The 13,286-nt window shown below is 51.7% G+C and overlaps 1 protein-coding gene across 1 annotated transcript in view; it reads right to left on the reverse strand.

The window, feature by feature from the left end:
* Positions 1–13,053, reverse strand: part of LOC129827838 (neurogenic locus notch homolog protein 1-like) — a 28,775-nt gene extending 15,722 nt beyond the window's left edge. Inside the window, exons 1-13 of the mRNA XM_055889067.1 lie at positions 11,199–13,053; positions 10,643–10,978; positions 9,401–9,757; positions 9,028–9,183; positions 8,722–8,907; positions 6,784–6,897; positions 5,393–5,506; positions 3,528–3,761; positions 2,942–3,391; positions 1,486–1,872; positions 1,028–1,256; positions 693–894; positions 107–263 (exon numbers count right to left, since the gene is read on the reverse strand). Coding sequence (XP_055745042.1) covers positions 107–263; positions 693–894; positions 1,028–1,256; positions 1,486–1,872; positions 2,942–3,391; positions 3,528–3,761; positions 5,393–5,506; positions 6,784–6,897; positions 8,722–8,907; positions 9,028–9,183; positions 9,401–9,757; positions 10,643–10,978; positions 11,199–11,367 — 3,091 coding nt within the window. The 5' untranslated portion in view covers positions 11,368–13,053. The remainder of the gene's footprint in view (positions 1–106; positions 264–692; positions 895–1,027; positions 1,257–1,485; positions 1,873–2,941; positions 3,392–3,527; positions 3,762–5,392; positions 5,507–6,783; positions 6,898–8,721; positions 8,908–9,027; positions 9,184–9,400; positions 9,758–10,642; positions 10,979–11,198) is intronic.
* Positions 13,054–13,286: the final 233 nt, after the last annotated feature.

A 13,286-nucleotide genomic window follows, 5' to 3' on the forward strand; every position in this document is an offset into this window, starting at 1 on the left:
ACACACACACACACACACACACACACACACACACACACACACACACACACACACACACACACACACACACACACACAAATAACAAGAACAGAGCATGCGCCCGTACCTCTCTTGAGCGCGGCAACCTCACAGGAAACCCCAGGGATGTCACAGTAGCGTCCAGACCAGCCTCCCAGACACTCACAGGAGAAGGAGGCGTCCTTCTGACGACAGCGCCCTCCGTTCTGACAGGGAGACGAGCGTCTGCACCAGTCCACTGGCATCTGGAGACACAGAGAACCAGCTTAACACCACAGTATCTGAACATGTGTTTGTATTAATGCTTTCTGGATTAGTATAGAATAGTATAGAAAAGAATAGTATAGAATATAATAGATTAGCATAGTATAGAAAATAATGGAAAAGTATAGAATATAATAGTATAGAAAAGAATAGTAAAGAATAGAATAGTATAGAATATAGTAGTATCATATAGAATAGTATAGAATATTATAGTATAGTATAGAAAAGAATAGTATAGAATATAATAGTATAGTATAGAAAAGAATAGTATAGAATAGTATTGTGTAGCAAAAAATAGTATAGAATATAATAGTATAGAATAGTATAGAACAGAATAGTATAGAATATAAAATATTGTATAGAATATAATTGTATAGTATATAATAGTATAGTATATCCTGTGTGTGTACCTGGCAGCGGTTGCCTGTGTATCCCTTGGGGCAGGAGCAGCGGAAGGACTCCAGAGCGTCCTGGCAGACCCCTCCGTTGAGGCAGGGCTGGGAGTCACACTCATTCACCTCATACTGGCAGTGGGAGCCTGTGAAGCCTGAGCGACAGGTACAGGAGTAGCCGTTGATCTTGTCTGTACAGGTACCTCCGTTGAAGCATGAGCTGTGGGTGTAGGGTAAAATATAGTTAAATCATCACTGCTGATCCATTCTGCACTCATCAGAACATGCACTGTTTTAAAGGTCACAAAGGGCACACGTGCACGCACACAAACACAGCGGACTATGAGACTCACCTTTCAGTGCAGTCTGGGATGTTGGTCTCACAGTTAATGCCAGTGAAGCCAGGTCTGCAGGTGCAGGTGTAGCTGTTGACGTAGTCTGTGCAGGTGCCTCCGTTCTTACAGGGGGCGCTCTGACACTCGTTCACCTCCACGGCACAGCGAGGCCCCGTGAAGCCTGGCAGACAGCTGCAGCGGAACGAGTTCACACCGTCCGTACAGGAACCCCCACTCAGACACGGGTCTGCAGGAAGACAGAGAGAGAGAGAGAGAGAGAGGGGTTAGGGATGGAGGGAGAGGAGGATGATATGTCTATACAGTACTATAGTTCTATGGATAATGTGATAAACTGGAGTTGGAGGAAGTAGAAGCAGATATGGAGGCCAGTATTGTACAGCAGCAGCAGAGACTGTGGTCCAATGGATAATGAAGTATAGTAATAGAATATTGCTAGTCTCTCATTGGTCACTCACTAGGGGCACAGTCATTGATGTCCGTCTCACAGTTGGGTCCGGTGAAGCCGCCGCGGCAGGAGCACACAAACCCTCCCAGTGTGTTGGTGCAGGTACCACGGTTCTTACACGGGTTGGCGATGCACTCGTTCACGTCAATGTTGCACAGCTGACCTTGCCATCCTTGCTGGCAGTTGCACTGGTAGCCCAGGTAGTCAGGTGTGTTGGTGCACAGGGCATGGTTGGCGCAGGGGTTGGGGGAGCAGGGGGTGAGCACGTCAGCACAGGTGGGCCCGCTGTAGGGCAGCTCACACAGACAGGTGAAACTGGCCACGCCGTCCACACACGTGCCCTGGTTCAGACACGGACTGGACGAACACTCGTTGATGTTTACCTGGCACAGGTTACCTAGGCAACGCAGGACAGAGCGAACACAAGGGAGATGCGTTAGATTACGATACAGAGTAGTCATTGAGTAGGTTCATTTAACATGGGGATAAACCTTACTAAGTAAACTCTGTCACTCTCTGCAGTTCTTTTAGATATACACTAGGGGGTGATATGGGACCCTTTATGGATGATCTGGAAACCAAACCAAACAAGGCCTCTTGAGTTGTGTGAAGCATCAGTTGGCATGAGAACAACGTACAGAAGTTTACACGGTCTGTAGATGTTCAAATGTTTTGGTGCATACATGCATCTCCAAGTTTATTTTCAAACAGTGATTGGTGTTAATCTACCATGTGTGTGTATACTGTGAGAGTGTATACATAACGGATGCCTGGTGTATGTTTGTAGTGCCTCTGTGTGTCTAGAGTCAGGGTTCGGAATAGAGATAGGGTTTGGGGTAGAGTCAGGGTTAGGGATAGAGTCAGGGTTAGGGATCGAGTCAGGGTTAGGGATAGAGATAGGGTTAGAGAGAGGGTTAGGGATAGAGATAGGGTTAGGGATAGAGATAGGGTTAGGGATAGAGATAGGGTTTGGGGTAGAGCCAGGGTTAGGGGTAGAGATAGGGTTTGGGGCAGAGCCAGGGTTAGGGGTAGAGATAGGGTTAGAGAGAGGGTTAGGGATAGATATAGGGTTTGGGATAGAGATAGGGTTAGGGATAGAGATAGGGTTAGGGATAGATATTGGGTTTGGGATAGAGATAGGGTTAGGGATAGAGATAGGGTTAGGGATAGATATAGGGTTTGGGATAGAGATAGGGTTAGGGATAGCGATAGGGTTAGAGAGAGGGTTAGAGAGAGGGTTAGGGATAGAGATAGGGTTAGGGATAGATATAGGGTTTGGGATAGAGATAGAGTTAGGGATAGAGATAGGGATAGATATAGGGTTTGGGATAGAGATAGGGTTAGGGATAGAGATAGGGTTAGGCGTAGAGATAGGGATATGGATAGAGATAGGGTTGGGGATAGGGTTAGGGATAGAGATAGGATCAGGGATAGAGATAAAGTTTGGGGTAGGACAGCAGGCTCACCTCTGAAGCCCTGGCGACACTTGCAGGTGAATCCGTTCAGCTGATCAATGCAGGTGCCAGCGTTCTGACAGGGGCTGGGCAGACAGTCATTACGGTCTAGGTCACAGTTCTTCCCCACCCAGCCGGGCTCACAGTCACAGCGGTAGCCGTTGATGTCGTCTCTGCAGGCGCCGTGCACACAGGGGTTGCTGCCACACTCGTCCACCTGGGAGAAACAGTAGGGAGGCTGGAAGCCCTCGGGACACTGGCAGTGGAAACCGTTCTCCTCGTCCACACACGTCCCCCCGTTCCGGCAGGGTCCGGACGAGCACTCGTCCATCTCCACGTTGCACAGAGGGCCGGTGAAGCCTGGTTTACACACGCAGTCGTAGCGGTTGATGCCGTCCTTGCAGATGCCATAGTCACATGGTTTGCTGGCGCAGTCATCAAAGTTAATCTCACAGTTGGTACCTGTGTGTACAAGAGAGAGAACACCAATCAAACAGCAGTACTATGACAGAGACCCCAGCAGAAAATCTGTGTCTATAACCAGAATAAAGTAGAAGATATTTAGTGTTATGAATCTCTGTTGGTACTGCTCTCTCACCTGAGGTACCATGCTGACACTGGCAGATGTACTTGTTGACCAGGTCCACACACTTGCCCCCATTCTGGCAGGGGTTACTGTGGCACTCGTTCAGCTGGTTCTCGCAACGGTAGCCCGTGTAGCCCGCCTCACAGTTACACGTGTAGCTGGCGATGCCGTCCACGCAGGTGCCATGGTGGCACGGGTCGGGCTGGCAGTTGTTGGTGTTGCTCTCGCACAGTGTGCCCTCGTACCCTTGGGGGAGAGACAACAGGAATTAGAACAGGCCTCCTGGGGTTTCTTTGCGTCTCACTCTTCATCTTTTAGATAGTTATTTCTCTTTAAATCTGCCTGCCACCTCTCCTCATCCAAACCCCTCCTACCATTTCCCCTCTCCCATTCACTTCTCTCCATCTCCACTTCCCTCTTTATCCCTTTCTATTTCCTCCCCCTATTTCCCACTCTTTCTCTCTCTATGAAAGCTTCTACAGTTTGGAGTTCTGGGCCCCGTGGTTTCCATGCCGACGGTGGTGTGTCTGTGTGAGACTGAGCAGTGTTAGTTGGTTCGTTAGAGTGCAGAGCAGAGCCGTGTGGTGTGGTGGTGCAGAGCGAGTTGAGCGCTGCTGTGCCGGGTGCTAGGTAGGCCCCATCGTGCTGTGGGCCAGGGCCTTGCGGTGTAGAAGGAGTAGGGCCCTTGACAAGGCTCACAGGCCTGGCTTTGTTCCCACCGGGGACAATGGGCCACGCCACGTCTAACAGGGCCACTTCACTCAACAACGAGGGGGGGGAACGACGACACAGGGAATACCAAGCAGCTGGCCACCGCTAAACAATGCAACAGATTCCCCCATACACACACATAGACACAGCCTCCGACAAACACACACACTAGACCTACTAACACAAACACACCTGCTCAAGAAACCAGCTAAAAACACTGTAGCTGAGCTGTTCACAGTCTTACACATAGATGTTAATATGAATAGGAATGATCTTGAGTGAGCTAAGATATACCATAAGGCCAGTGCAGCGTGTTGGAGTATGTGGGGGTATGTATTGTGGGGTACAGAGGAACAGATGTCGGGGGGGATGACCAGCCCTAACCCCCCACACCCCCAGCAGCTGCTGGCCCTGGGTGACCCTGTGTGTGATCCTGGGGTCCGAGGGACCAGCTGGGGAGAAGAGGGGGATTAGGGGCCTCAGTCCAGTCTCAACCCCAGCCCAGTCTCAATCCCAGCCCAGTCTCAATCCAAGCCCAGTCTCAACCCTAGCCCAGTCTCAACCCCAGCCCAGTCTCAACCCCAGCCCAGTCTCAATCCCAGTCCAGTCTAAACCCTAGCGTAGTCTCAACCCCAGCCCAGTCTCAACCCCAGCCCAGTCTCAACCTCAGCCCAGTCTCAACCCCAGCCCAGTCTCAACCCCAGCCCAGTCTCAACCCTAGCCCAGTCTCAACCCCAGCCCAGTCTCAACCCCAGCCCAGTCTCAATCCAAGCCCAGTCTCAACCCCAGCACAGTTTCAATCCAAGCCCAGTCTCAACCCCAGCCCAGTCTAAACCCTAGCGTAGTCTCAACCCCAGCCCAGTCTCAACCCAAGCTCAGCCTCAGTCCATCTCCAGCACATCTCCAGCACCAGTCTCCCAGGTCCAGTCCAACCAGCAGTCTGAGGCCGCAACAGACACACAACCAGGGAGTCATCTGACCCGACTATCACTGACTCTCACTGAGACCATCACCATCTATAACCCCTATAGAGGTGAGGGGATAGACCTGCCTGCTGTAGGGGCTGACTGTCAGTCTAGGACCACTCATGTATGTACACACTGACACACACAAACACAGAACACACACACGGACATAAAGAAATCGACATTATTATTGCTCCTTACCTTCAGCACAGCGGCACTCGTATCCGTTGGGCCGGTCGTAACACTTGGCTCCGTTCTGGCAGGGCGTGCTGGCGCACTCATCAATGTCGATCTGACACATGGTACCAGTAAACCCTGGGACAGGCAAATACAGAGATGAAGGGTCAGAGAAAAGCTCCAGTAGACGGGTCCACAGTGATGTCAGCCAGAGGTCTCCAGGCTAGGTTAGGTGTGGGACGTCTGTACAGTGGGATGGTAAGCTTCTAACGTGTCTGGACAGGGTGATCCATGGACTTGAAATGTCTACTGTGATCTACAGTGTAGGACCTAAACATGGTTCTGGAGAGGGTTAGGTTCGGCAATGTCTAGAATCTGCAGTGTTCTGTTACGTCTGGACTATGATGGATTCTGGGATGTCTGGTGAATTTGAGAATGTCTGGACTCTTAAGGACTATGTTGTGTTCTGGAATGTCTGCTAATGTCAAGTCACGGTTTCCAACTTCCAACACGTCTACCAATCGCTTAACCCAGCAAGATGTTATCTCCCACATGCTTACCATTTAAATGGATTTCTTGCCCCGACATTAATGTAAATGTCAAACCAGAATAGTGAGTATGGTTAATGCCTTGGTCAACTAGCCGAGCCATTTCATCTTGTACACGTTCTTCTACAGTGTCTGAAACAGCTAGTTCTCAATTTGTTGAGATGGAAACACCAAAATAGGCTTTAAATGAACTTGTATTCCATGTCTGAGAAAAGGTTTGGCTGGCAAAGCAACAGAAATCAATGGGGAAGGGGCCCTTGGAGGAGTCAATTGGTGCGGTCGGTTCAGGAATACCTAGTGGTGATTAACAGTGTGAGGAGGATGGACCTGGTTTGTGTCTCTGTGTGTCTGTGTTGCTGCTTGGGGCAGGAGGTTAGAGGGGGAGAGACAGTGGGATTGTTTTCTCTCTCAAGGACCCCCCCTCCCTGCCTGCATCAGCTACACAGGCTCAATAGCTAGATGGGGGGTGAGGGGGGATGTCTGCCCCAGATGTAAATTGCCAACCTGAATAAGAATCTCATTAGTAGGACTGCTGTCCCTTCCACATTCCACCATAGATGGGGAGAGGAAGGGGGAGGGGTTGTGGGGGGTCACAATAGTGTCTTTGTTCAGTGGAAAGGATAGGCAGGCTGCCTCTGGGGCCTGCGTGGCTTTTATGACTGGGCTTGGTTGCTCTAAACTCCCATCAGACAAAACTAGCAAGAGGAGCACTGATTCACAGGGACATTTAACTCTACAGCTCACACCCGTTCGGTTCACACTGACCAACACCGGCACAGGTCAGCTATTTTCATTCATGAAAGGCTGGAGAGGTTCTTTGCTGTATCTCAACAGCTCAGAGAGACTCAGACATGAAACGGGTCTTACCTGGCTGGCAGGTGCATGTGAAGCCGTTGACCATGTCCCGGCAGATACCGTCGTTCACACAAGGGTTGCTCTCACACTCATCCACATCCACCTCACAGTAGGTCCCCATGTAGCCTGGAAAGTAAATACGCATATATATATATATTTTAACATATTTTTTATTGGATTTTCAAACAGGACAATCAACATCATTATTAAAGAACACCCCCCTGCATATACATTATTAAAACAAATATCAAAGATCATAGTTATTCATAAAATACAAAAATGTGAAGTGAAAAACGATTCATCTGGGCCTTCTATGTCCAGGAGACATGACTATATAGTTTCCCTATCTATCTAGGGGACTTCTAGCAGTGGAAAGAGTTCACAGTCTCAGGAGCCACAGAAGGTTTTCAATCAACACTGCTCTTGTCAGAGTCCCAAACCACAGGGGGAATGCTAGCTTTTACTCCCTGGATGGGAAACCATCACAAATACACCTAATGGAAGTGCTGCCTGGGCTAAGGCTGTGACCTGGATCACCAAACCCCACCGTGGTTCCACACCGTGTTACCACTCCCTGTCCCTGGGTCATCTTCCCCGTTAACAACTGTCCTATATTCAGTGGAATTGTGCTATAGAGCGTTGCAGTGTACCCTCCATTGAGGTGAAGCTGAGTGTGGACTGGGCCGCGGCGGCTCGGAAGAGACAGAGGTGGCGTGGAATCAGGAAGAATCGGCCACTCCACATGGCGCTCCACCAGGCTAGCCGATGATGAGGAGGGTGGAGAGAGAGGAAGGGAGCTGTCTGTGGAAAATTAACGGGGAGGTGGAGGGGAAGGGGGAGGGTAGAAGCTCTGGGAAAAAGCCTCTCTCCCTTCTCTTCTCTGTGTGTGTGTGTATGAGGGGTGTAAAGTGGAGCACAGAGGGGCCCTATTGTTCTGCTCCATTCCCACCACTCCACCGCTCATTATTATTCACAGCACACTCCTCCCCCTCGCCTCGCTTCTCTCTCTCCCTCTCTCTCTCACCATCCAGCCCTATAGACCACGACTCCCATCCCTAATTTGCATAGTCCCCCAAACCAAACCCCCAGCCAGCATGCATGGACTGAGGACGGTGCCGTGCGTGAGAGTTTCAATGTGTTTGTGAAGGAGGGTCGGCAGCCTTGACTCTCTACCGTTCTAACTAACACACTGGCTGGCTGTCTTACTGGGACCACTGGTGTCAAGATTATGAGCACCTCTCTAGCCCACTACCACCACCACCACCACCACCACCACCGCCAGCACCACCACCACCACCGCCACCGCCAGCACCACCACCACCACCACCACCACCGCCACCGCCGCCGCCGCCGCCGCCGCCGCCGCCGCCGCCACCGCCACCACCACCACCACCACCACCACCACCACCACCACCACCACCACCACCGCCAGCAGCAGCAGCACCGCCAGCAGCAGCAGCAGTGAGAACGTGTTACATAATAAGATCTAGTGCTGAGGGTTGATGGAGGGTTAGCGCTGTGGCTACTGCTACTCTGGGAAAGTCAAGTGTAAAGCCATCATCGTGTCTGGGGCTCAGAGGGTCTATAGTAAACAAGAGGGATGGGAGAGCAGTGAGAGATGAGATGAGACAGGACTGGGCTGTAGTTCCCTGGCTGTAGTTCCCTGGCTGTAGTTCCATAGCTGTAATTCCCTGGCTGTAGTTCCCTGGTTGTAGTTCCGTAGTTGTAATTCCCTGTACTTATTTGTAGTTCTCTGGCTGTAGTTCAGTGGCTGTAATTCCCTGTAGTTCCCTAGCTGTATTTCTCTGTAGTTCTCTGGCTGTAGTTCAGGAGCCGTAGTTCCCTGGCTGTATGACTCTGGCTGTAGTTCAGTAGCCGTAGTTCCCTGTAGTTCCCTAGCTGTAGTTCTGTGCTGTGAGGTGTCTCCAGGTGGTCGGGGTGTGGTCCTACCTGGCATGCAGATGCAGGTGAACTCTCCGATGCGGTCCAGACAGGTGGCATCGTTCTGGCAGGGCATGGACAGACACTCGTTGATGTCTATCTCACAGCGGGGTCCGGCGTAGCCTCGGCCACACTGGCACTGGAAGGACCCCTCCGTGTTCACACACTTCCCAAAGTGTTCACAGGGGTTGGCACCTGTAGGCAGAGGGAACAGGGGTCAGTGCACCCGCTCACACACAGTACATATAGGGCGGGGCCAGGTGAGATAGGACCAACACAAAGCAGAGGGCGGTGCTAAGTAATATGCCATCTTACCAATGGAACACTCGTCCATGTCCTGGTTGCAGGCTCCGCCCACAAAGCCGGCGGGACAGGTGCAGATGGCGCGCCCGTTCAGGGGGTTGGTGTCACACACGGCGCCCTCGTTACACGGGTTGCTGACGCACGCGTCGTCCAGGTGACAGAGCAGACCTGAGGGAGGGGACACAGTGACAAACAGAGCCATGTCAGGAACACTGTCCTCCTGTGAGTAAACAAACAAGACCCTAACTAACATACAGCTGACTGGGACTAGGGCTGCAAAATTCTGGAAACCGGGATTTCAGGAAAACCAGGTAATTTGGGGAAAGTTCCCAGAATTTCACACCCCTAACAGGGACACAGAGAAACAGTGGACCAGCGGACTCACCGGTTTTCCCCACGGGGCATTCGCAGAAGAAGGACGCCACGCGGTCGTGGCAGGTGGCGCCGTTGAAGCACACGGCGGTGGCACAGTCGTCGATGTTCTCGCTGCAGTCGTCTCCCGTCCAGCCGTTGACGCACACGCAGGTGTGCCCCCCGATGGTGTTGAAGCAGGTGCCTCCGTTATGGCAGGCGTTGGGCTGCATAAGGCACTCATTGACATCCTCTGCACAGTACTGACCTGTCCACTCAGGTGGGCACTGGCAATTATAGGTGTTGACTCCATCCACACACAGGCCTACATTCATACACCTATGCCCTGGGCAGTCGTCCACGTTCGTCTCACAGTTGTGTCCCTCGAACCCTGACAGAGAGAGAGAGAGCAGAGAGGGAGAGGTGAGCCAAGAAGCTAAGTCTCAGGGATAATAGCCACTCCCATTCAAGTTAAGTGCTCACTAACACATCCAATGCCCCCCACTTCCATTCATATGGTCTTCCTAAACATTCCCCTCTGCTTCCCACAGCCGTGGAGGTAAAGGGCAGAGAGGGGCAGTGAAAGTGTTTACATGTTCTCATGGCGTGGTGTTTCCCACAGTAGGCAGCAGCAGCAGCAGAGCACCAGGGAGGCCCCTGACACCACCAGGCTGACACACAGCGCTGTGCTGTGCTACAGAGGTCCACTACTCCCTGCCATGTTTGCTTGTTTTATAATCTCTCACAGTTTCAATGACTTCCTCTCCGGCTCAGAGACATTTCCTGTCAGCTCCCAGGAGGGAAGCCAGAAGGGCCATGAAGTAAATTCCTCCTGAAGGGAGCAGAGGCCCACTCTCCTCTCCCAACCCCCGTTTGTCCCCCCATCCCGTCAACAAGCTATTAATAGCAGCCAGAAAGAGAGAGAGAGAGAGAGAGAGAGGCATGGGAACCTGGGAAAGACAGGCGAGTAGATCAACATCCCACCAGACAGCACTAGCAGCTACGTCAGACAGCCTGGGGAACCCTGAGAAAGACCTGGGGTTCATAGTGACTGGCGGGGCTCTGGGGTCTGTGTTGAGGCAGTGTGTGTGTGTGTGTGTGTGTGTGTGTGTGTGTGTGTGTGTGTGTGTGTGTGTGTGTGTGTGTGTGTGTGTGTGTGTGTGTGTGTGTGTGTGTGTGTGTGTGTGTGTGTGTGTGTGTGTGTGTGTGTGTGTGTGTGTGTGTGTGTGTGTGTGTGTGTGTGTGTGTGTGCCAGTTTATGAGCCATTCAGTTTACCTGGCAGGCAGGCACAGTCGTAGGTGTGATCTCCGGTCGGGCGGCAGGTGCCCCCGTTGATGCACTGGGAGGGGGCGCAGGGCAGGGAGGACACCTCGCAGGTGCGCCCGCTGTACCCAGGTGGGCACTGGCAGCGGAAGGAACCATGGGTGTTCATGCAGAGGCCTGCATTGAGACAGACGCCAGACTTGCGGCACTCGTCGATATCGTTGCGGCAGTTCTTCCCCTGGAACCCGGGCGGGCAGGAACAATTATAGTGGTTATTCCAACTGGCACAGCGGGCGCCATTGGCACAGGGGCTGGTGGCACAGGCGTCTATGAGGGAGCAGTCTTGACCTGTAGATAGATAAGGGATGCAATGTCTCATTATGAACATTTTAGTTAACACCTAAACCTAATATATGCTTTATAACTTGTTATAAGCATGCATGAGCCTTCAACTGCCTTTCATAAATGTACTTGCATACTGTACATAAATGTGCACAGATCAGCTCTTTCCGACACCACTCTCTCAGTAAACACTGATCCACACGGACAGACAGACAGACAGACAGACCTCTGAACCCTCTCTGGCACACACAGGTGAATTGTGGCATCCCGTTGGCCACCTGGCTCTTGCAGGCGGCTCCGTTGAGGCATGGCGACCGGTGACAGGGGTCCAGGCTTTGGCACAGAGGCCCGATGTACCCCGGCCGACATCTGGACAGAAATACGGAACACAGCATGTTAGACCCTAGGTTAGACTGACAGACAGACTGACAGCAGAGCAGCAGGCCTCAGAGCTGAGCAAGTTGGGAGAGAAGTGAAACTAACTAGAACTACATCAGTGTGATTTTCCAGCCAAAAGCCAGGCAGGCAACCCCGTTCCCAGCTCCCACCATGTTGCTGCTCCACCCCCTGACAGACACCTTGGCAGGCGCCCCTGACTCTGACTCAGACCCTGGAAGGAGTCAGTCCCCTTGGCCCCGGACTGGGTGGGTTCCATTCAGTCAGAATATTTATACTGCAAGCACACACACACACACACTTTACACACACTGTTTCTAATTTGGAAACAGCTGTAAGCTATCAGTCATTGTCTTTCTCTCTTGTCTGTAAAAGACAAGACATGCACTCTTCTCCATTTCCCTCTCCCTCTGTTGTTCCCAGATGGAAAGCATCACTCTCTCCATGCCAGTTCACATTCTTCCACCATTACTCCTTTTCCGCACTTCAGCTCTCACTTTTCCCCTCGTACGTTAAAACGAGCACGCCCAAAACCAGCAGCTTAGACCACCTGTGACATAGTTGACCTATGAGAGATGCAGACATTAGGAACCAGGACTCCACGAACACAACAACATTTCACTGACTCTGAGAGCTGCTCGCGAACGATTCTAAAGTCTAGATGAGAAATAAATGTCTCTGCTTCCTGGGCCTCTTCCTAGTTGTTGTTTTCCAGTAACGCATCACACCATCTTGATGGACGACTAAAGCCTGAACTAAAAGTGCGCAGGTAGGGTGAGGTACTCCAGGGGCCCCAGGGGAGGGCAGTGTGGGCAAGCACTACCTATTGGGGTCTGTTTGAGAGGGAGGCCAGTGTGATAGGTAGATAACCCTACATCCACCCAGGGAAAGGGAGCCCCGGTCCGGCGAAAGGGTTAGGGACGGGAATTGGCTCCCACTTCAAACAGGTCGTTTGAAGCTGATGACAGGGAAGTGATGGCTGGGCCCTGACACTCCCTCGGGGCCCGCTCTCCTATTTCACTGTAAAATAACCCCCGGGCAGAAAACAACAATGGCTTTTCCTCTTCTTGTTTGCAGGAGGGGGTAGATCATCTCTGTTACTTTTTGTGCATCTTTTGTTACCTACTCTCTGTCTCTCCTCCCGCAATCTGCTTTTCTGACTCTGCTCTCTGAATCGGGGGCCTGAGGCTAGTGCAGGGGGAGAAGGAGCTGTTCCGTAGGGGCCACTCTTCTTGTGGGTTACCAGGCCCTGTGTGCTGAATACTGAGCCGGACTGCTCTCTGTCTCTCTATTACACTGTGTTCCACTGGCTGCTCTGCTCGGCTTCCTAAAAACAAGACTGCTCAGTGTTCTGTGGCCTTTCTTTCTACCTGCCATGACAATGGCGAGACCGAGAAGCCACAGGGCTCAGCATGGAGAGGCAGGCACACCCACATGAATGTGCAGCCGTAGAGACACACACACACCGGACCTAAAATCCAGAGTAACCCAGGAAAGTCCTCCTCATACAATTTGTTTCCCCTCTACACTTTCAATGACATGCTGAGAAGAATTACAAGATTATTCAAGTGCACCACTCTGATTAATATGACAACCGGTCATTTTGAACAAAACTGCCATTACAGTAAGAACATAATGGTTTTTGGCAGTTGGGACAGTGTTGGGGCCTGGGAGAGTTGTGCTCCTCTACATGGAAGAAGAGCTAGGGCAGCAATATGGAGAGAGAGAGGAGAGAGAGAGAGGGGGGGGGGGGGGGGGGGGGGGCGCTGGCTCGCTTAGTTTCCACGGCTACTCCTCCGTGTCCCAAAGCTCCTGCAGCATAGGCCTGGTTTTCCCTATGAACCCACTCACACGCTGGGAGGTCAGATGTCAAAGGTCACCAGTCTGATTGTAATGATAATGTCAGTCAGGCTGTGGA

Source organism: Salvelinus fontinalis, chromosome 2, assembly GCF_029448725.1.
Source record: "Salvelinus fontinalis isolate EN_2023a chromosome 2, ASM2944872v1, whole genome shotgun sequence".
Lineage (NCBI taxonomy): Eukaryota > Metazoa > Chordata > Actinopteri > Salmoniformes > Salmonidae > Salvelinus > Salvelinus fontinalis.